We start from the raw sequence: 25,565 nt of genomic DNA, 5'->3' as shown, positions 1-25,565 counted from the left end.
ACTAATGAAACTACTCACTAGGAATTCCAGAGACTAATTTCAAGGGCCTTAGCACACGTATAGCCCTTAATGTTTTTAGATCTACCTCAATCCATTTTTGTGGGAGCAGTGCCATAAATCTGATGTTGTTTCGAATATGCAAGTGTTTGGTTTTAATTGTTAATTTTTCATTGATATTATGTTTTAATTTTGTATAAATGTTATTTGTACGAGTTTCGAGTTGAAGTTAATTTTGATTGAAGAGTTTTGTATTTTTTTTTTTTTTGTTTTTATTCATTTGAAAGAGATGATAATTTTTATTTGGCAAAATGTTCCGATTGCATGGCATGGCATGGCATTAACATGGCATTAACATGTGTTTAGTAGCAATGAATTTTTGTATATAGTGGCAAAGGAGGATATAAAAGAATAACATATAAATTAATAAATATTGCAAATATAAATATGTATGCATATACGAATACGAATATATTCAATTTGTACAATGTTTATGTAATTTTTTTAGTTTTTATTTTGATTTTTGGAATTTTGTACTTAGCTATAAATTATACAGTGATGTAGCGGTACTTTTGAGTTGCTCAGTGGAAAATTAACAATGGCTTTGGTGGGTGGCGAAAAAATCATAAACTTTATATTAAGTGCATTTGCTGATGAAAAAGTTTTTTTTTTTTTTTTTTGAATTACCAACGCATAAATGTAGGCTAACATTAATGTAATGAAAAATCAACACAAATTTACTATTGACAAACAACCGAACAAAAGAAGCAGACAATTTGTTTGCCAAATGAAAATTATTTATACAACACTATACATATATGTATGTTTGTATGTACGTATGTATGTATGTAAATTTATACGATTACAACAACTACGTATACGTAATTTTTGTGAACATGAATGAGTATACAAGGATTTGCATAAAGAAACATAATTTTAATTGCATCTCGCCGTTTCTTCTTCGTTGTTTTTTTTTTTTTTTGTTTTCTTTTGTTCGTTAAAACATTCGTTGGTATTCCACACACACGAAAAGGAACCAAAGCAGTTAAGGCTGTTGTCAAGTTGCTTCATTTCAAGAGCAAAATAGTTCAATTCATCTTGAAAAAGTAGCGCGCCGCGTATTCTGCTATGCAAATCAAACGCTTTTGCTGTTGAACATTTGAAGTACGCTGACGACAGCAGAAATCAATTGGGTATTTTATGAGATAAAAAAAAACTTAATTTTTTTCGCTTTTTTCACAGTTGTACGCGCAGCTTAAGCTCGCTGAGTGCATTCTCTTACTCAGCATTAAATATTTGCAATTATTATTTCTTTAACCACTAGTGTATAGTATAGCGTTAAGTGTAAAAGTGTTTAGGTATGAACATGCGAACTGTGTTGTACTAAGTGTGAATAGTTAAAATTTTAATGCTGCGTGGAAAATCGGCTTTTGAAAAAAAAAATAAATCTTAATGGAGAAAAAATTATGAAAAAATTCTATAAAAACAAAATAGCTAATACTTGAGCTATAAGGCTATAACTTCATTACTCCACTCACACATACATACATACAATTAGCTAAGTTTTTATATTTTTAACTAAATTCGCGCGTTCTTTCTTACATCGCGTATCCGGACAGCCTAAAATTGTCGCTAAACTAGTATTTATCCTTTTTTATTTTTTGGCCGTACTTAGGTACATTTGTACATTTTGATGCCTCTAAGTGTCTATGTACGTGTATGTTACTACAAAAATCTATCTAATAGTATTTTGCTTACCCGCTGTCGAGCACATGTGTAAGTTAGCGATAGTAGATAGATATATTTTTTGTTGGTGTTAATAATTTTGCTAGCATAAGTATACATACATATTTATGTGTATTTCACTATTATTGCTAATTGCTAGCCGTTATTTTTTTTTCTATGTCTATAATTTTATAATGTAGATATAGTAAAATGTCGACCACGATGGAGTTAGAAATCTAATCTATTATTTTTTTAAATTTCAGAACGGTCTACGGCACGAATATTGTATACAACTAGCTATAACTTATTATATTATTTATTTGGTTTTCATTCAACGGACATAATAGCCCTAGAGCAGCGTGTTCTAAACAAAAACTACTATTTCCTTTTCCCCAGAGCAAAAAAATAATTTGGTCCTCAAATTAGTGACGTTGTAGGATCAGGTACTTTAAACAGAAGAGAATAATCTTTTTAGCGGATTTTTGGGATGCTGCGTTCCGAACTACTTAACCTAACCTACTTCAAAGGACACTGTTTGCAACACATATATACATATGTATGTATGAATCATGCCTACATATATTCCCATAGTATTTTCTTAAAGTCGGAAAAAGGATTTAAATTTTTCCATCGAGCTTCTAGTAAATGACTTCAGCTGTTTTATTGGTGGAGTTATTCATCGCTTTTCCATATATCGGAATTTTAAAGGACAAACCGTAATAAAAATGTTTGACCGGACAGCCCTGTTTGAGTCGCCTATTTTTAAATTTACTAGAGATGTTATTCGCTGTGTTTAAGAGTGGTTATGACTTCGCATATTAAAGATGTTAAGTTAATTGTTCAAATATTTACGCCATTTCCAGCCGGATAATTTGAGGAAGTAGAAGAGAGATTACTTCCTTACTTTCCTGGTTGCTCTGAAGCGGCAGACGATTCGAGTAATATCAGGATTTTAAGACTTAAATAGTATTTGTCATATTTTCTGCGCTTTTGTAAAAGGGTGATTGTTTGCTAGTTCCAAAGCTTATCGACGTATTTAAGTACTGTCAAAGGATTAGTTACGTTCCGAAAATTAGGATAGTAGCAAGGTTTGCTTACTTACTCGTACTTCATAAGCCTCAACTGGTTCTTACCGAAAACATTTGAGATTTTTTTTCGGTAATAAAGAGGGAATCTTACCCAACCATATGTCAAAAAATTAAAATCCCTATACGAAGCGGTACTGATCATAAAAAGGTCTTCTTAGTGGATGTAGCAATAGAACGGGGAATTAATCCTACTATATTTGTATTAAAATTGTTTGAGTTAAGGGATAGTGCTGGATGAGTGGATGCTGTGACCATGTCGAGGTAGACAAACAGAAGTACTCCTCAGGAAGGTTTTCTACCCCCTAGGATGTGGGGGTTTGTGATTAACTAGATCTTATTCAAAACGAGAATTAGGGTTCCTGTCCCTCAAAATACCATCCTTGCACCTTGACCTGATGGTCACTTATAGTCATCAAAGAATCTGGCGCTGATGAAAACTTTATACTTACGGATTCGTAATCAGCACAAAAAAGTCTATCTCAAAATCAAAAAAGTCTATCAAAAAATCTCTCTTATAAAATTGGCAATTTGCAAATCGAACCAAGTGCCCAAGAGAAGACTTGAGGAGTGAAGGTACATTACTACTAGTTCTTTGAACACACTGCTCATAGGCTTTAAATAAATGAGCTAAGTTTCCAAAAATTTTTTACTATTTTTTCTCTAATTTATTGGACATATAAACTCATATAAATAATAGACATAGATAGTAGATATATCTTGAGTGATCTTTTAAATTTCACTATACATATATAATATTTCTAAGCACTAGTAGTGAATAATCTATGTAATTTTGTCTATGACTGGCCTACAAATGTCGTATTTTTTTCCCTTGAATTACTATATGTACACGTACGCTGGAAAGCTTACTTGGAATTCTTGAAACGAGTTTGAGTGGCCGGAGTACACGAAACGACCGCAACATACGCAGATCGACATCTATATTGGCCTCGGCGAAGATCGTCATAGCGCTAAATACCCCACCAGGCGCCCAAGGGACAGGCAGGCAGGCAGGCACGCACGCACGCACGCAAGCACGCATACACCCCCATGCACAAGGCGGCAATGCATGAAGTGAATTGCATTTTTTTTTTTTTTCATATAGTTAGCGTGCAGGTATTGGTGTATAGTATGTAAATTGGCATTCGGTCATCGCAAGTGTTAGTGTGTGCATTTGGTTAAACATATTCAACGAGTTTCATTCGATTGCATTGTGGCATTCACAACATCACGTTTATTGCAGTTGTCAGAAAATATGAGGTAAATCAATAAATTAAAAAGAAAAAAAAATAATATTCAAAACATAAACCGAATGTTAATTTGGCATAACATAATCGAATATTCGTAAAAGCAGTTTATTTATATTTATAGTTAATAAATATGTATTTAAAATTTTAGAAGAAAGCGGAAGAGAAGTAAATACGTATATACAATAGAGTGACATTAAAGAGAATGTGTTTTTGCTGAAAATAGTATGCAACTTTGTTAGGAATTATTTGCGGATGATATGTATGTATATAAACAAAATAATGACTCCGGTTTATGGATTTATGCTCGATACACTTTCGGAATAAAATACACTTTAACAGGGCTTAGATTTTAGTGCATGCTTTTCTGAAGCTTCAGAGTTGTTTCCTAGAAATATAGAATATATATTCGTAGGTCCAAGATCAAAAACTTAAAAGCTACCAAGTAATTTTTTTGATTTTTCATTTTTAATTAGAGGTTTTCAAGATTGAAGCCAAAATAGGTTCGTTAATTTTTATCTGGTTTAAGTAACTTTATTTGGGGTCTTCATCTTTTCCAATTACCTTTTCGAGGCGACAAAGTTTATTTTGTTCTACGAATAATACTTCGCCGTAGGAACTCCTCATTGGTTAGGATAAATTACGTTGACGACTGCCAATATAGAAGGAATGTTCGGAGCCAAACTTCAGCCAGGAAGTTCATTACGATACTACTAACGTGACCTGATGTGTGCCAGATAAACTTTCCCATGTAAGGGACCCACTTATTTTCCCGTACACAGCGGAAAAGCCTGTGAATACTCGTATTTTAATCGTATTTAAAACAAGCCAGGGCAATGGCAGATGACCTACTCTATGCTCTTTCACTCGTTCCTGCAGCGACTGACTTCAATTGTACCATCGACAGCAGCACGCCCTGCTCACTTCTTGATCATTGTGTGGAGTCGAAAAACGTTAGACCTTTTGCAAACCGTGACGTAAAGGCAGCTCAAAAAAAAGTGTGGCCTAGGTTAGATAAGCGTAGATCTCGCCCTCTCTTCCATTTGGAGCGACCAATGCCCCGACATGTTATTGGAGTTCTCATCGTACACTGCTTAGTGGTAGCCCACGCTGTAATCAAACGATTACTGTCGTAGCTGCCGTGATGAGGAGGAAATCGAGAGCGGTACTATCCCACTTCGGCAATGGCTCGTCTTTTGAGTGTCTGGCTGAACTGGACTCGGCCAGTATCTACGATTTTGTGCGCTTCATCAGAGCTGCAAATTGGTTCGTTTTCTGAGGTAAGATGTAGGACGCTAGGAGTCTCTAATATGGCATCACAATGGGCCAATGGATGCCTAAGTGTGCCCTTTTCCTTTACTGTATAAGGGCAGCTAGGATAACCTAACCTAAGGAATGCAATAAAGGTATTGCAAACACCATTTTGGTTTCTAAAAATTCATAAAATTTAAGACCCAAATTCAAAAAATATATCACCTACACCTAAGTGGTATTTTTGTTTTATATATTTTTTCTTACAAATTCGTTATAAAAAATATATATTTACTTCATCACTCTGGGTTTAAATGTATCGAACACGAACAGAGGCGCGCTTGTGACTTAGATAAATGTACTGTGCACAAAAAACTAAGGTTTTTAAAATACTATAACTAAAGAAAGTTTTGTGTCGAATGAAAATGAAAGCCATAAATATATATGTATATTAAATAAACAAACGTGGATTACGGTGTAATACTATGAAGTGCACTTGATAATCTTAGTTTATGTACAGATGAATGTATTTTTTTAAATAACATGTTAAGATCATTTAAGATCCATTTCGAAAACCCACCGCCAACGGCTTTACACACACATGTTGAAAGGCAACAACTACAGCAAAGGAGCGTGTGTGTAAATTCACGAAAAATGAAACAAAATATTTACCCCGTTACTACGACGATAAAATCCATGATGTTCCAAATATTCCTGAGGTAGGAGTGTTTATGCAGAACAAGCCCTAAGGCAAGGATCTTGAGCGATGCTTCTACACAGAAAATGCATAAAAAATAGGTCTCCGTTTTTTCCTAAGTATACGAAAAAATATAAAAATAGAATAGAAAGTAGTTTAGTAATTGGCAAAGTATTTCCTTATAGATATACATATAGCTTAATAAAAGGTCATACCTATATATATCAGCGCTCAAGCTCACTTTATTTTGGGGCGCTTTTATGCTTACGATTTATGTATGTATGTATGTACACTTACCAGTTTCAGAGCCAATACTGTTTTATCACCCCCAGGCAAATGTTCTTCTAAAGCCAACACAACACAGTTGGCAATGATTGTCAATAACACAGCGTACTCGAAGGGCGGCCATTCTATGATGAATCGTGTGTATTTTCTAATTGGATTATCCTCGGTGAGGATAAATAATGATGTTGGACCACCACCAGGTGGTGTATCGTCTTTCTTTGGGCCACCCATTCTATCAGCTAAGCGATGGGCTCCCCTTCGACCCGAGTGCCCCCCGCTTGTGGAGCCCTGTTGATGCCCTGCTAGCGCCGCTTCCTGAGCCGCTGCCAACCTGAAATGGTTGACAAATAAAACAATTACATTTTTATTAGATGTGCAGAATTTAAAAATTTTAAATATTTATGCAGCTGGTAAAAATTTTATATATAAATTGTTCTAAAAGTTATTTTAAATGTTGGTATTAATTCATAGGAAAAATCCTTAACACACTGTGATCCATGTCATCAAATTTTATTCATCTAAAGTTTTCGATTTTTTGGAAAATCTTACTTATTTTACTGGAAATATTTTGACCCACAAGGCTTGGTAAGGCTCACATTATCGTAATGCCCTAGACATAATAACGATAAGAAAGAAAAATCTAGCGCTGGACTTGACTCTCACCCTTTATAAATGCTGGCAATTGAAAGACTCGATACTCGAATAGTTAACTCTCTCGACCCTGAATAACTTTTCCTAAAATGGACTTTTCCTTTGGAAAATCGGGACCCTTTACAAGGAATAAGTAACTGTGTAGCGTGTTGCTAGGAAGAACTTTCAGCTCCGTCCAAAACGGAGGTTAATATGTTATGCATGGTAAATGGACCTATTATCATACGACCGTGCAAATAAACAGAAACTTAGATTGCCAGTAATTAGTTCACAAAACCTGTAGAACCCACAATTTTCAATACTTATTTTTTACACTTACAGGGCAATTCTGGCTAAGATGGTTGACAGTCTTTTGCCACACCATTGAAAGGCAGTCGGCAACATAGTTTGAAAGAATTTGTTTAATCTGCGACGAAAGCCTTAGAAGAAAAGCTCGCTTGCTCATAGTGGAAAGCCTTTTTGACAGAAAGCTTTTGTTCGAGCACCTGGATTTTTTTGCTTTTTTATTTATTTTTTTCTCTAATTTTTTATGAAGTTTTCTTTTACTGTTAAATTTCATTGATTTAAAATTCAAAATAAACATACGTATATATTTCTTTAATTTGATTTCACTTTTTGAAACTTGTTTTAATTATATACATTTTTTTTATTTACAATTTTTAGATTTTATTGTTTACAAAAAAAAATGTTGGGTTTGTGTTTTTACCGTTTATTGTAACCTTTTGACTGTTTTTTGAGCTCTAGGCTGAGGGTAAATAAAACAATTAGATGTCTTATATTCCTTTTTGTTTATGACTTTCGATATTTCGCCTTTAACCTAAAGGCATCTTCAGGACTGCAAAAAAAACAATATACAAGGAATATAAGACATCCAATTGTTTTATTTACCCTCGGCCTAGGGCTCAAATAACAATAAAATATTTTTTTTATTTCATTTAATTTTTAGAAACATGTTGTGCTTCTTTTCGTTTATTATTATTATTTTTTTATTTATGTATGTTTTTATAATTCTTAAATTTTATTGTTTATTTAATTTAATATTTGGGAAATTACTTTTAGTTTTTGTATTTAATTTTATTTTTCTTTTTATCTGTAGTTCATGTAATTTTAACCCTTTCGAGACCAAGGGAAACATGTTATCCAAAAAGTTCTCCACTTATAACGATATTGTATGGATATCAGCGGTTTTTGTTTTTAAGTTTCAATAATTTTATTATACAATTTGAGAGAAAATATTTAGCATAAAAATGCCAAAAATTAAAAAAACTTGTCCGCAATTTTTTTTGGAAGAAGATAATTTTTTCAGGAATTTCGCGATAAAAACTTTTTATAAAAAATATATTTTTATGAAAATTAGAACAAAATAACAATAAAAAAAAATCAATATATAGTATTTTTGGGAAAATGTAGTTTTGAGAATTTTCTTTGTGAACAATTTTTTTTTCTTGTTTTTGGGGAAAAGATAAACTTGGGAAATAAATATTTTTTAAGGGGAATCATTTTGGGAAAAATAAATTTTTTCGGTGAAATATTTATTAAACATAAAAAAAGTAGGTAAGTTATGCCAGACTAAATAACTATTTTATGGATTTTGGAATAAAACAACTTTTTGCAGCTCAAATAATTATTTATTTTAGAACAAGTTTATGATTGCTTTCCTTATTCATTTATATTTTTTATTTTTTGGTTTTTCATTTTTATTATTCTTTTTTAAAATTATTACTTTAGTTTTTCTTTTTTTCAAATTTGACTTAATTTTATTAATTTTTTTTCCAGATTATATTATTTTGAAAAGAAAAAAATTTTAATTTCATTTATTTTTATGTTCTTTAATTATCATTTTTTTTATTTTTAGATTTGTTGTTGTTTTAATAACGCTCAATTTTTATAAACTTACTTTTTTATTTTTTATTAAAATTAAAATTGAGTCTTTAATTTGATTTCGTATAATTTTTAGTTTTTATTGTTTCACAAAGAAAAATATATGTATATGCATGTACTTTCTAATTTCATTTAATTTTTAGAAAACTTATTGTTTAAAGACAAACGGAATAGCGTTAGCAAATCTATCAGTAAGTCTAAGAAGAGCGAATGGACAATTGTCTAACGAAAGACTTTTGTTTTTCGAGAGATTGTGGTGAGTTGAAAGGCAGCTGCCAGAATTGCCCCGTTAATGTTATTAGTTTTGAACATTCAAGTAGCCTTCGGATGAAAACAAAGACTTATTATAAAATGACATTACTTTTGTCCCAGAGTTTCAATTGAATATTCAAGCCATTTATATTTTAGTCATTTTCCCTTCTAACATTCTCCTCTCTAACATTTCAAACCTTTAGCATAACATTCTAGTTCTAGTGAAAATCATTTCCAATTCATTAAGCATTCGATACTTGGCTTTAGATGAAAAGCTCTATTTTTAATCACCTTAATATATATTTTATTCGCCATTTAATCCACTCTAAGAATTTCCTACATACATAGCCACTTGGCAAGCTTTGAACAAACATACATACACACATATGTATGTACACACAAACAAACATCAATATCTGTCTACATCCAAGCATCATATCCGGTGTCGAGTGAAAAGGCTCGAAAGTACTAAGATGTCTGCCCCAGTGCTTGACGTGGGTACACATACACATACATACACACATTCCGGTACACACAGTGATACAAACGTATACAAAATGGTGGGGTGGACAAACAACTAATTCATATAAAAGCATAGAAGAGTGTATAATCAAGGTGCAATGCACTTAGTTTTTTTTTTTACTTTTGTTTTGATGCAAACTGTTTTGGTTTCCAGTTTTGTTTTATATGTACATATTTTTTTATTTTTACTGTTTTTATCAAATGAAAGGTATATAAACACCAATGTAGGTATACCTAAATACATATACACATAAAAGTCTATCAGGCAATAAAAGAGATTACCTGTCAATGCTATTGACAGTAGAGATGAAACACTCAGAGGGGAAGCAGCCATTGTAGTTCGACGTGAGAGATGTGGCGAATATTTAATCCATTTAATTTTCAAGAAAAAGTTGTATTTTAAAGTTTGAGGCCAGTAATTGTTTGCACCAGTTCTCTTGGTTTTGTTTTAATATTAAATTAATAATATTAATATTTATTTTGTGAGCCTAAATGTTGTCCTATAAATGGAGGGACGTACAATTTTTCGCCTCCTCTGAACGATAGATGCGAAAAGTGATTTTCTGGCTTCTGTCGAACGTTTTTTTTTTCATCAGGATATCTGCTATCGATAAATTCAAATAAATAAATTCCGATACCGCTGAAGTAAAGAAATCGACCGGTTTATTAAAACTTATTATTTAAAGATTGCTAACTCCTTTACAGCGTAAATTCCTAGCTATTCAAAGAAGTGTTTTTTTCTGCTACAACAAATTTATTCTTGAACCAACGGTATCTTTCGTTAATATTAAAATTTGTAACGAGTTCAACAAATTTTGCAAGCGTTTTTAAGTTTCTTATTGCGGGATTAAAAAAAAAAAAACAAATTTTTACATCGCCAAGGAAGGTATTTTTTGACTTCGAAGTAGAGAAGTTCGACTGTGCAATTTTCTCCAAATTTGAATTTTGTTAAATGAAGCCACTAAGTTTTTTTAGTTCAAGAAACCTGCCAGACGGGGTCAATATTCAAACGAATGACTAAACTCCCAAAATTCAAAAATTTCTCCAACATAAAGTGAAGTTTTCGTTTTGCCTGAGTCAGAGCTCCTTCCTTAGGATTCATATCGTCGATGCCTTTGCGAAACCGCTCATCGACCTGTTTTTGCGCTCTCGTGTAAAATTTGAGTTTTGCAAAGGCATCGACGATATAAATACTCGTATGTCCATTAAAATAACTACGTAGCCCAGAACGCCGTTCTTGTGAAAAAAGTTGGCAGAACAGGAAATTATTACATAGCTTTAAAGGAACGAACCCTAACCGCCAAACTAACGTAAGCGACATATTTTTCAAAACTTTATTTTTGATGCAGAAATGCATCTAGATACTCTAGGAATATTTCAGGAAAAAAATTCAATTAAACCCCTGAGTCTAAAGAATTATTGCAAGACAATTTTTTTTTGTTATAGCAAAAGAATCGCTTTTCAAATGAGCCTGGTTCTGAATGGGTATGAATAAAATAAAAAATTACAATGATTTTTTCCTTTTTGACTTTTATTTACCAAATAATTGATAAAAAATAAGTTCACACCGCTGGTATTGTTCTGAATCTCTGCAATTGCATTCATAGTATTTTAAGCTAAATTTATTTTCATCCAGGCCATGCAATTATCTATGTATTACTTCTAAATACTATCGAAATAAAGTATCGATATTTGATAACCGTCCGTTGTAAACCATCGATACCTACCTACATCGAATGGAATTGTAAATGGCAGGGAAACCCCAAAATAACAAGCCCTTAAATGTCTTATATCAATACTTTTAGCTCGCTTTGATACTTACCCCCCAATTCTGTTCACTGGACAAATTGTCAAGCTTGACTATTTGTCAATAAATTTGCGCCTAAACTATGCTGCAAAAATTTACTTTTAGGCGCTTTAAACATGCACAACAAATTTAGCAAATACAGTCAAATCTTATAGGCATAGTTTTAGGCGCAAATTTATTGACAAATAGTCAAGATTGATTATTTGTCAAGTGCACAGAATTGGGGGGTTAATAGCTTTCGTGAAATATCGCGCAAAAACTAAATTCATTGCGCCAAAGAATTGAACTTTTAGTGCCTTTTCTCACGTGTTGTTCACATATCTTAGAAAATGCATTTGATATCTTCAGTTTTGTATTTAGAAAAATATTCCATCGCGAAATTGTAATTAAATGAAAACTTAAAAAAGATATACTAAAAATAAGTAACTCATGCTCATGCGTAGTTGTGTATATAACGTATACGCCCCGTAGCACCATACACAGTCATTTAACACGTTTACTCGCACGTCGTAACTTAAAAATCATAAAATTAAAAAATTATTAAATATTGGCGTGGCAGAAATTTGCACAGTATTCCTCAGGCACATATATATTACTTTCTTCTTATAAATATATAACAATTTTAGAATGAGTTTCGAGTGCACCAATTAAAATTGTAAAAATGGAATTTTACTTTCTCAAATTATAGTCATTTTTTACTCGTAACTTTTTTTTTCTTTTGGTCAGACACTAGTTGTATTAGACTAGAATCTTTCATTTTGGCAAGAAGAAAATTTGCGCCGTTTAATTTTAACATTTAATTAATTTAAGTAACTTAAATTCTTAAAATTAATACAATCGTAAAATTTCAAAAATTACAACAGACAGATATTCTGCATACTGCCATTTTGTTTTAATTTCGTGCTGCATTCTTTAAGCTTCACAGAAAAGTTGTTCTTGAAGCCAACTTTTGAAAACTACCCAAATTTATTAAAAACAAAAAGCAATTATTATTTTTTTCGAGTGACAATGAAAAAATTTGTAATTTCGGTACTTTTCACCTAAATAAGCGTTTTAAGGCTAAAATTGTGCAAACAGTTGATTAATTTTTAATTGTACTTCTTTCTGGAACGCCTTTGATTGAAATTAAATGCAATAAGAATGCTCTGGCACTTGCTTTTCTACCGAAAGAAGGGAGTGACACTAAAAAAAAACCACTCGTGAGAATTGCTCACATACAAAGTAGCATTAAATATCGAGTAATTTTTGCCAGAAAATTCCCTCAAATTAGTATATGTAGTTCAAAATTCCGCTTCATTGTGTTTACTCTCATACATAAATAAACTGCTGACCTATGAATTTTATTTAAGCAAAGCATCTATCTATTTACATCACAAATTGTTTGCATATAATTGCATAGATGCAACGAAACTACGCTTAACACTCTTTGGCGTACATGAATGTGGCTTAAATTTTTATTTTTAAAATTTTCCTCTTGCTTTATTTTGTCCATTTCATTATGCAGCATCGACAATATTCCATTGTGCCATTACATCGTATGGATATAAATCATTGGAAATTTTACACGCGAGATTACTAGGCTTTGTTATCGCACACGCACACGTACATACATATTTATGCATGTATGTATGCATGGTATTATTATCAGCCAGGCGACAAGCATTTCCTACCGTTATACATAGTTAATGTACATACGCAAACGCCTGAATGTATGCAATTCGGCAGAAAATATTCGCGAACAAGTGCGAAAATCATATTTGTTACATTTGTTTGAATCATTTTTGAAAACAATAAAAATCATTAGAAATATATACTTTCCTACATACATATGTATGTATGTATGTACTTGAAAGGCCTCCAAAAAAGCGAAAATTTTCAATGAATCATTTTGGCACCCATAAGCTAATGTATGTAGGATTGAATTAAAAGGCCTACATTGTTGTTTCAACGCCACTATTGCGACATTTGAACCAACAGCTAGCGCTGTTGAGGCGCACCAGCTACACACTTACAGCTGATTGCAACAACTACAATATAATTTCCCTAAGGCGCCTATGATGCTGCGCTTGTCATCAATATTGCCTTGGTGTTTCACTTTTATTGCTTCTGGCGCAGCAATTGCTTTATCTGCGCTGCTTTAACTTGGTGAATTTATGAAATGTTTTACGTACATATGTACGCACTTACATGATAAATGTGCATATGTACATTAGGGTGCTTCGCTCTCCGTACAAAGACAGCATTGAAATTATAAAATATATATTTTGAGACTTCCGCCAAAATATCTCAGAGAAATATTGAAATTTATGTAAGCTGGACTGATTTGAAAATACTGTAAAAATCGAATTAAAAAAAAAAATTTCAAAAAGTATTTTTTACAAAAAATCACATCCGATTGTAGAAGAGTTTTAGCTTAGAAAATCATCATATGAATTTTTAAAATTTTATCAAACGAAATCGTTATAATGAGATATATTTTAAAATCGGTTGCGCTCAAGTAAATTTATTTCCAAAATATTTTAACGGAAGTCTTAAAATAGAATGCATTTTATAATTCCGTTGGATAACCCGCATTTTTTGGTGAAGCAGCCTAATGTAATTACATACATAAGCACCCATAACTAGAATCATTTCTCTATCCCGTACATCTCTACTCGGGCATTTCAGACGCTGCCGCTAAATTTGCAAGTCCGCTGGGCTTGTCTATCTTGATTTCGTCCATTTTCTTTTGTTCTTCTACATAAGTAGTACATATATATGTGTACATATGTATGTATGTATGTGTGTAAGTATATGTACGAGCTAACTTGTTTGGTCGCCTGTTGTTGCCGACTGGTACCAGATTTGATGGTGTGATGCTTACAGACTGCCAGACTCCGATTTACGCATGTCATACAATGTAAGAGCGTTTACTTAGCTTAATAATTCTAAATATGTGTATTTATGTATGTATATGCATGTAATTGTATATGGAAATACGCATATTGGTATAAATCTCACATAATTGTTAAATACATGCAACGTTCTTATTTCTTTGGGCCCTCGAAATTTGAGCGACAAGACGACGCTGCAGCTATTGTTAATAAACCATTTAATATAAACAAGTGAACCCGCATGGCGTTGAAAAGCCCGAAATTGAATTTCGAGAACATAAAAAATATTCCAAATGTTAGTCAGAGTTATAAGAGATCCGAGTGGCAATAAAGGGCAGTCTCGCTTAGTAAGTTTATTTATTTCATCAAATTTCAAATCACCCTATACCGATGAAATAGGTGCTTAACTAAAAAAAATATATTAAAACTTAAGCACACATCTACTGGCTAAGGTCTTTAATTTGACCTATCATTTTTGAAAATCCTCTTCAAAAGTTTCCTCAAACTAAAATCGAACTATATCTCTTTCCTCTGGAATTGTGGTACGCATGTATTTCAATAATATAGTTCAGAAATAAACAATTTTCAAACCCCAAACCCATATTCTAATACCTATATTCTAATAATTCATTTAACTTATTAAAGCCGTTCAATTTAATTTTTAAACAAGTGGCAACCCTCTTTCAATACTTCAAAAATATTCCAAGCGTTTAAACTAAATAATTCTTAACACTCCTTCGTTTGACATCCATATTTTGGTATTTTTTATATATGTAACTTGTGAATAAGTGAACTAAATTCGACATTTCAAGCAGATGACAACCCTTTTTCAAATATTTTCATATTTATATTCCTTACCGAATATGATTTTTTAAACAGGTGGCAACCTTTCTATAGTTCAGCTAAGAAACAAAGCTTCTCAAACCCATTTCGATCGATAGCCATTTTGTAATAATTGATTTATTTTTTTTTTTTTAATAATTTAAATATAATTTTTTAAAAGGTGGCAACTCTTTTCAAAAAAGTAAAACCTTATTGCACATACTGTCTAAGCCTTTTAATTTGACACCTCATTTCCAAAGATCGAACAAACGGTGCTGACATGATGGCATTAATTATTAAATAATTTGAGTTTAGTTATTCAACAGGTGGCAACTCTTTCGAAAAATTAAAACCAGTTTGCACATCTTGCTTTTATTTGACATCTCATTTTTTAAAATCGGGCGAATGGTACAGATTAAATTTTCTGTTGGTAGAGAGAGAGAGAAGCAACGTCAACACGCAGATCCCATAAGATAGATCGTGTTAGCTGACACGTTCTCCGTTTTTACATCCGTGGCTAACTGCGCTTTTAGGTAGGAAAGTGTCGACAAAAGCAGGGATCACACGATTTATACGTTTGCCCAGATTTTTACATTTTGACTGGTAGAGAGTGGTGTTGTTCGGAAATTCTTTTATTGAGCTGAACTCAAATTTCTAAACAAAACCACTCTGTGACTGCCAAAATATACAAATCTGTACAAATGTACAAATCGTGTGATCTTCGCATCACGTTGACCTACAAAAAAGGTTATATATCTTTTCACTGATATATAAAATTAGAATGACTGAGTTTTTCACATTTTTTTCTCTCTGTTTTCCGACCATGTTATGGGAAAAAAGTGTAGCAATATAAAAGTAAACTCCATTTCGGAACCATGTACTATTTTTTGCCTTAAGGGTAAAGAAGGGGATGATGAGCTTTTACAGAACATTTAATTAGGATTTGAACTATAAGATAGATCCGAACAAAATGAATATTTACACAGGAAAGTAGGAAGCTTTAACTATAATACTTTTTAGCTTCCTCATTGCCTTTTGCAGGTTTAATTAATAGTTTTTTTTTTTTTAACGACTTATAGATAGTGTCTCTCGTATCTGCTCTCTAAGAGCATACTTCAACAAACCGACATACGCAAGCAGTGGAAACACCTTTCCCGCTCATTAAATACCGCCGCCGAAGAAATAGTCAGATTTCAGCGAGCCCGAAAGACGAACTGATACGATGAGGAGTCCCAAAAAGCTGTAGAGAAAAAGGAGCCGCCTAGCGAGACGCATTTCCTGCACTAAGAAAAGTGAGGAGGAAATACGTGAGAGCGAAGCACTTGAAATGCTGGAGGATAAGAAAACTGCCCGGAATGGTGGCAGCACTGAAAGTCGATGATGATGGAGTCGATGTTCCACCGCCTGACTTTGACGAGGTATGAATATCGATTACGCGACTGGAAAACAACAATGCTGCTGGAGCTGACGGACTGCCAGCTGCGTGTCAAGTACGGTGGCGATGAGTTGATTAGGGGGACGCATCAACTCTTATGCAGAATATGGTCAGATAAACGCATGTCCGACGACTGAAATTTAAGTCTGCTCTGCCCAATCTAAACGAAAGGCGACCGCCATTCGCGGCAAGCACTGCTGGATTCTAACCATAGGTTAAAAGGTCTTATCGAGAGTATTCCATCGTCAAAGAACTGATTGGGCCTTATCATTGTGGGTTTAGACCTGACAAATCCACCATAGACCAGTTATTCACAGTGCGCAAAATCTTGGAGCAGACCCGCGAGAATGTATGAGCTTTACAACGATATAGACATAGTGCGGCGACTTAAAAATCAGCGCCTCCGCTGGCTAGGTCACGTCGTTCGAATGCTCTGAAGGTATTCAAAGCGGGTCGTGACTCTGGTAACAGAGGAAGATTAAGGTCTCCTCTGCGTTGGAAATACCAGGTGAAGAAGGACTTGGCTTCACTTGACACAGAAGAGAAATGACTGGCGGAATGTTTTTGACTAGTCCAAAATCGCTTTGGCGGTTACAGCGCCAATAAAGATGAAGAAGAAATACATCCATAGGCAAAAGGAGCCAATAACGTTAGCCATTAAGATATGGCGCTCTTGTCTCCCAAAACTAAATTAATATTGTTTCAAAGTTTGCTTTTTATTATTACCTTTTTACCTTCCTTTTATTAGCTCGGGATGTAACTATGTAATATTGATGCGCCTAAAAGATGCAATGATTTCTATTCTCAAGTTACATACCTGATGACAGTACGAATGGCAATTATAATAGGGAGGTGTAAGTTTTTATACCCGAGCGCACTTGTGCACAAGGGTATATTAATTTTGTTCACATAACGGTTGTTTGTAACAGCCACGAGATAGATATAGACAAATGTATACATAAATGATAAGGATGAAAAAAGAAATCGATTAAGCCATGTCTGTCTGTCCGTCCGTCTGTCCGTCTGTCCGTCCGTCCGTGTACACGATAACTCGAGCAAAAATTGAGACATCTCAACGAAATTTGGTATGTAGGTTTCCCTTAATCCAAGGTAGGTTGGTAATGAAAATGGGCGAAATCGGACTTTAACCACGCCCACTTCCCATATAACGGTAATTTCCAGAAATACGAAAACTGCGATATTTTAGTAACTACTGAAGATAATTCACTCAAAATTGATATTTGCAATAATTTTTAGACGAAAAATAAGAATATTATAAATTTTTGGAAAATGGGCGTAGCCACGCCCACTTATGGTTACATGTGTATATCTTGGTAACCGCTCCACCAATTTCTTCCAAACTTGGCACAGTTGTTGGCCTTGGTACAGCATAAAAAATCGCCGAAACTTTTTAAAATCGGACAATAACCACGCCCACAAACCATATAACGGTAATTTAGAGAAATACAAAATCTTCGATAAATCAGTAAATATTGAAGCTAATTTATTCAAAATTGATGCTTGCAACAATTCTTTACCAAGAAATGCGTTTATGGTAAAATTTTGGAAAATGGGCGTGGCACCGCCCACTTATGATCACATATAAGTATATCGGTAACCGTTCTACTAATTTGTACCAAACTCGGTGTGGTTATTGTGCTTGCCACATATAAGCAAAACGTTGAAAATTATTGAAGTCGGACTAAAATAACGGCCGCTTCTCATATAACGGTAAATTTCAGAAATGCTTGAAACTTCAATATTTCGAAATTGAAGGACGCTAATTTACTCAAAATTGATACACCCCGGCTTACCATCTAGCGGAAGGTTTCGGAAAGGTGAAAAACATATATTTAATACTTGCGCCGGGTATTTAATGTTCGGCTCCGCCCGAACTTAGACTTTCTTACTTGTTTAAACTATAATTTTTTTTATTAATATTTTAAAGAAGAAATCCCGCTAAATTTTTTAACAAAAATAATAAACGGAATTTATTAGAAACTTTTGGACTGTAAAATTAACGGTAGTTTTCTTTCGTAATCTTCGTGGATTTTTACGGGTATTATTTTATATTTTTGTTTTAAAATTTCAAAGTTTTTCAAGATATTTTGGGATTTTGTGTGACTTGCTGACTTTTCGTCAGAACTTCTCAGAGAAAGAGGGAATTTAATAAAGATCAAAAAAATGAGTGACAAAGTGCAAAAGTGCCAAAATTCTAAAATATTTCCGCATTTGACTTTTCTGCGAGATGTTTGTGTAAATGCATAAATATGTCCACATAACAATATTCCTATACATAGACATATGTATAAGTAGGTATATGAATTTGCATACATATATCTATATTTTAATTTACATATTTAGACGCATTTAACAGCAGGGCACACAAAGGCATAATCTCAAGCACTGATGTCATAGCTTTGCGTCCGATGCGTAAGTGTTGACTGTAAGTATGTACATATGTATGTATGTAATTTATGTATGTATGTACATATTTGCATTTGGATAGAGGTCAAAGCTAGATGACTCTTTTCCTTTGTTTTCCCTTTCTGCGTTCCACAAGCGGCTGGCTTTTTTTTACTAAGTACATGTGTATATATATATAGTTCTAAGTTAGTAATATGAATGTACATACACATACATACATATTTCCGCCATATGTGGTTATGTTAATATTTTATATACTCACACTTTCGAGAGTATATTATTATATCGAGAAGCTTATCTCGACATACAAATATATCATATACGCGAGTACATACTATATTGCATTTATAAAAACGCTTAATTAACTATGAGTATCTAAATAGGAATATGTTTGGCCACACCTGTCACTGTGCTTGCATTTACATATGCAGATACTCTTATGTTTATATTTGTACTAATGTGACCACATAAAGCAATTAACTTTCACTAGATGCACTACTAATGAAAAACAAGTGGGAAGTTGCGAGTGACTCTCGACTTACTTGCCTTCAAAGGGTAAAAGAAAAATGCAGCTACTTAAAGTTTATTTTTTACTAAATGTATTTTGCGAAACCAAGTCGAAATTTTGAGAGTTGTATTTTGGTAAATAAATTTAAATATTTTACACACACACTAATGGGGCAATCCAAAGTCATATCGCCCAATATGTGAAAAAAAAATATTTAAAGCAATTTTTCGAATGTTCTAAACTTCATAATTTCCCGGAATTTATAAGTTTATTGTTCCTCTTTTAACCGATTTCAAAAAAAAGGAGGAGGTTATCAGTTCGTCGGATTTTTTTTTATGTATGTTACCGCATAACTTTGGACCACGTTAACTGATTTCTATAATTCTTTTTACAGGAAAGGTGTTCCCTCACAGGTCGACCCACACTAATTTGGTTTAAATGCGATCATTGGATCATGAAGAAATTAACGATAATCTTAAGTTTTTATATGAGAATTGAAGTCGGATTTGTTTTTTGCTTAAAACTTACTTGTGTTTATACACTACCTCTCACTGAACTTAAAAGGTTTGAAAATTTTTAAAAGGGCGTTTTGTTTGAAGATATGAATTTTTTAAATTTTATTGCAAGCTCTAACATAAAAATAAACTTAATTTAAATAAAAGTTGTGTAAATTAACTTTTTAGAGTTTTCAAACAATTTTTTTTTAGTTTAAAAATGCATATCTTTAAAAAACAAGCTTCTTGAATATTAATAAATATTTTTAGGAGGTATAGTATAAAAAAAACTTTGCCAAACATTTTTATAAGTGTTCTTATTTACGTTTTTTTATTTCGAAATTCTATAGACTTTCAATATTTAGATTTTTTATTTTTTTTTTATAGTCCTAAATATTACCTGTAAAACCAGACCAGAACATTTCAGTTTCCGAGATATTCCAAAATTGTCTTGCGAAATCCCGGGGATTTGTAAAATTCAGAAATCTTTCTTTCGAAAAAAAAAATTAAACATTTTCTTTGGCAGAATTTCGTTTTATACCAAAAAAAGTTCTGACCAAAATTCATCTGTGTGTATACTCTCCTCTCACGCAGACATTACACAAAATTTTTGCATGAAAAATAACATAAGCTACTCATCCATCTCAACTTCCGAATTTTAAAAGTAAAAATTTTTATTGTACATACAAGTAGTTTGTCTATATCCTTACATACATACATATATAGTATGTACATATGCACATCGGATACGCATTGCATAGCCACTTAATGCACTCACATTGACTTTCGTCTTTTTCTAAATTATTATTCAGAATTTACAACTGCGGAAATGTCTTAAATCGATATACGCGCAGCACGCGTTGGAAATAATATGCAAAATTTATTAGCAGACATTCATGTGTGCCATTATGTAGTGCATTAGAATGCTGAAGAAAAGGACAAAAAAGCCATAAACAAAAGTATGTATGGAAATGTATTGACTCTTTATTTGATTTCCACAGTTTAGCTGCTGCTGGCGCCAGTGTCTCAGCACTTGGCCTTCGTGCTCCAACAATAAAAATTTAAGGAAATACAACAATTTTAAAACTGAAAGATGAACTTTGCTCGCTTGAAGATAGCAAAACGAAGTAGTCGGTTTAAAACACATAGCTTATCTCGTTGTTGTGTTCATATACATAAATATATAAATATTTAAATACTAACTTTTGAATACAATTAACTGAGCTGTTTCTGCGGTTCGTTGTTAGCTCTGAGCAAAATTTAATGGATTGCCGATTTATAGAGTTTTTTTTTAATTCATTGATAAAAAAATCTATGTCATATTTACACATGTATACATACAAATTATTGCAAATTCATAAATGTGTATGTGCATATGAATGTAGATCTAGCAAAAATATGAAATACCTTTTTGCACTTGCGCAAACATATTTGCATAGATTAATTCGCAGTAAGACAAAAAGAAGTCAGTTCATGGATCAAGGGAATTCTGGTCACTCCGATATTTTAGGCACATTAACTCAGGTATATCTAGAAGAAGTGCTTGCCATCTAGACAAGAGAGAAGAGAATGCCATTCATCTCTGATCAAGAAATACCAAATTTACAGAATCGAATTAATATATAGTCGCATGAATAAAATATAATCGCAAGCGCCATTTTGACAATTTTTAGTTATAGATGTAATAAATAAATAAATAAATAAATATTTTAAAGTAAGATCTTTCGATTGGTGTTATCACGTGACTAAAGTTTTATTGATAATTTAGTACAAATTGAGTTAATAATGCAGTCACACTAAAGTAATCACGATCTTTCAAATAGAGTTATCCATTTTTGAATATCTTCTTTAGTTTCCGATATTCTGGCATTGAGTACATAAAAGTATCGTTAATTCAGTAAACAAAATTAGTCATATTTTGTTGTATGCTATAGAAATAAATTGCAAAATTGTTGCCACGGCAAGAGAAAATCCTTCATAAACTCAAAAATTACTAACAATAAATAATAACGGTTCAATAATTCAAGAACTACGTGAACTATTTAGTAACATTCTCCAAGACTTTTGGAGAAAATCTAGTCGCGTTTTTGAGAAACTGCATTCGATTTCAATCGCTATTTCCCAAAACCTACCGAAAGTAACATACGACAATCTTTTATCCATGTCCGGATCTCTCGGGATTACAACTCCGGGATCCCGAGAGTTTTACTGATTTATATACAGAGTGAAAATTAAGTTGAAAACGAAAGAAGAGCTGTCTGGAATTTTACATCTTTGGCATGGTTTAGTGGAAATTGAAAGTATTTTTTGCAATTAATTTAGATATTTGAGAATATTTACTATACAAATATTTTAATGCTGGGTTTCCACTAGGCATTAAATGGCAAAAATGACAAATGACAAAGTCGGGCATTAAAAAATAGTCGCGTCATTACAAAAAAAAGTCATTAAGTTCGTATTCACATTGCATTTTTTTAAATGGCATACATTTTTTGTAATTTCAATGCCTAGTGGAAATTCGGCATAACATCAAATTGCTGACTCTGCTACTAAGGTGAATTATGCTCCGCATAAGACCAAACGTGTCGGCAACGAGTCTGTGTGGTTTCATTTCTTGATTGCTGAGAACGGTGAGCGTAATGCAAAATACAAAAAGAGTGATAAAATACAAACCCTGATAAATCCTGGCATTCCGGGATGAGAATATTCTCGAAATTTCAGGATTGCTGAATGCCCTAGTGTACAGATAATATACGTATGTATATGTACATATGTAATCTATGCCGCGGCATTAAAGCGTTGAGAAACAAAATTTGCATGCTCCACGAATATGTAGCTATTGTTGTTGCTGTTTTTGTTTAATATTTTTTGCTTGAATTTCTTCACGTTTTTCTACTCTAACTTCTTCTCGTTGCTTTACATGCTGCAGCAATTGCAGGAAGCATTGTCCTTAATGGCCAACAATATTAAAACAGCCAAAGCAGATACGAAATGGGGTCACTCACAATGGCACAACGGCCGGCTGACCCCCCGACAACGAAACGACTGAACTGGCGGCCAAACTCACTCGCCTGTCCGCCGACCGATCGACTAACCGACGGTGGTTACGCTATTTGTTTAATGTTGTTTCTGTTGTTGTTGTTGTTGTTGTTGCAAACTAGCACATCAATGCGTTTTGAGCTAATTTTACGGGCAACAGTTTTATGGGTTAACTTCTGCATTCGTGTGCTGGCTAGTAGTTCGGTCGCTTCATTCGCTCATTTGCTTTAGGAGCGGAAATTCACCTACTTGTGAATGTTTACATCTGCAGGTGAGCTACTTAAATATTTGTGTACATACATAAAAACCGTTACATATGTATTTACGTATGGAAAATGAACTCACTTTGTATGTGTAGGACGGATCGAAGAACACTGTTTTTCGCAAAGTAAAATTTTATGTTGGAAGTAAACACGCTGCCGGAATTAGAACACATCAATGTGGTGGAGAAAAAAAGTTAATAGGCAGAAAAAATTTCAATACCTTTCATGGCACTTAAGGCAGAGGGTCCTAACTATATTTAATAAAAACTACTTGTCCAAATTTAAAAAAAAAAACATAGAATATTGCCAAGCGTTCGTTGGCCTTTCTAGCTAAACTAAACTTAATATATAGTTCAAGCAGCCAAAAAAAAAAAAAAACTAAGTAATACCGTTCTTGCTAAAGCAGCCAAGATTTGCCTAAAATGCTACATAGGCTCTCCGGCATTCACCATTAATGTTAAGAGAGCTACTGTTATCACTTCGGCCTTTTTTATTGTTCAAATATTCTAAGTGGCAGTGGGCGCCGTTTGGGATACTGTCTGGACGTGGGGCTTTCCGTGCCGATAGCTTGTCACGTTTGCTTCGGCTTTACTTAGCAAACATGGACGGAGCAAGAGAAAGATCCTTAGTAATTAGCTATAGAAAGGATTTGGCACATTGACTGGACAAATTGTTTTAGTTTCTTAAGCGTCCTAACAGGCTTGGTTAACTTCTTCGCACAGCTCTTTTAACAACTCGAAATTGCGACAACGGCATAACCGTTCGGAATTACTTACATATATTCGAAACTGCAGGCATTCTTTCCCTTTTAGGCTTGTCCTTCTACAAACTTATTCAACTCTCAGGGTGGTAATAACTGTGCCTTAGACGGTCCCAAGCCCGGTTTGAGAAAACAGGAGGGAAGACAGGGGGCTTTGGTATTTCCAGGGTACGGGCTTGACAACCCCGTCTACCCCAGTTAAAGGCTACCAGTCCTGAGTCGGTGGAGGTTCAACTGGAAGAAGTCTACGGCTTTCGAGAGTCATACCAAAGACTTTAAAAATGGTGCCACGGGGAACAGATGCCCCCGGAGTGTTTTCGTCGGCGATACGAGCAAAACTGGTGACACAAACAAGGCTTGCAAGGCAGGCAAGGCAAACACTGGCATGGCTTACACGACTAGAAAATGGAGAAAATGGTGAAAATGGAGATAATGGAGAAAACAGTTGTAATTGGAGCAAAAGTGTGGTGGAAACCGCTGGAAATGGTGAAAAAGTTGTGCGCAAGTTGAGCAATTCGATCCGTTGCGAAAGCTGAGCCGTGTCACCGCTCCTGGATGTGGAGGGTGCCCACGAGCGAGGCGAGTAGGACGTGTGAGATGAGCAAGACGGAGCAAGATGGTGAATGTGTGTCGAGCAACTCGATCGGTCGAAAGTTGAGCAAGTGGTGTCACCGCTCCTGGATGTGGAGGGTGCCCACGAGCGAGGCGATTAGACTTGTGAGACGAGCAAGACGGAGTATGAATGTGGAGTGAAGTAGTCGTGTAAGTCGTTCTAGTGTGAGCTGAGTCAGTTAAGTGGGTCAGGGTGAGTTGAGCCAGTCCAGCAAATCTCGCCGGCGAGCATTACTCCGGTCTGTTCATGGGTACGGCCCCTTTGGGGAGTATCGTGGTGGCTGTGGTTTAATACCTAAATGCGGGTAGAACCAGCAATGGTTCAATGTGGAGTTGCATTGCAACCGGATGTCGTGATCCACAGATCGTCAGAGGTTTAGGTAGGCCTCGGCCCTACCAAGGTGGTAAGTGTGTCCACCACATACTGCCAATTGGTACTGAAGTGCTTGCAGTTCAGGGCAGTGATTAATGCAAAAATTAATCCGTTGTGCCAAATGCGGGCACCGTGGTTAAAGCCGTTGGCAGGAAATCACGTAAAGCCTACATGAAATCTCAGGGTGGTAAAGTTACACATGAGGTAGATTGCAGTAAAGAATTAAGTCTGTCGTGAAGATACTGTATATCTACTAAGAGAGTTTAAAATAGAGAGTAAAATAAAGTTGCCATTTCGAATTGTAAAACAACTGCGAAGCTCCGAAGTTCCTGAAGATCTCTATGCTACCTTTTGGACCCACACTAGAACGCAAATGAAAAAAGTCACCATTGCCTCCGCGCATAGAAAAACTTAACTCTAGTGATCACTTATACATAAGTATAAATTCATTATTTATCTCCTTTCTGACGCGAAATTTATAAGTAGTAACGAGACATGAACCCACCCATGAGCACCAAATATCCCTTCAGAACATCGAAGCCGGGTAAATAAGCTGTTC

At 34.0% G+C, this 25,565-nt stretch overlaps 1 protein-coding gene across 1 annotated transcript in view; it reads right to left on the bottom strand.

The window, feature by feature from the left end:
• LOC118733090 (voltage-dependent calcium channel type A subunit alpha-1) overlaps nucleotides 1–25,565 on the bottom strand; it is a gene marked incomplete in the record, with an annotated part of 130,634 nt that overhangs the window by 101,702 nt on the left and 3,367 nt on the right. The window contains 3 exon segments of the mRNA XM_036462293.1: nucleotides 19–119; nucleotides 5,978–6,117; nucleotides 6,300–6,618. Of these exon segments, the coding sequence (XP_036318186.1) occupies nucleotides 19–119; nucleotides 5,978–6,117; nucleotides 6,300–6,518 (460 nt within the window).

The sequence above is a fragment of the Rhagoletis pomonella genome, unplaced genomic scaffold (genome assembly GCF_013731165.1).
Source record: "Rhagoletis pomonella isolate Grant_MI unplaced genomic scaffold, Rhpom_1.0 Rhpom_scaffold_00002, whole genome shotgun sequence".
NCBI classification, from domain to species: domain Eukaryota; kingdom Metazoa; phylum Arthropoda; class Insecta; order Diptera; family Tephritidae; genus Rhagoletis; species Rhagoletis pomonella.
This window is presented reverse-complemented; position numbering and strand designations above follow the sequence as displayed.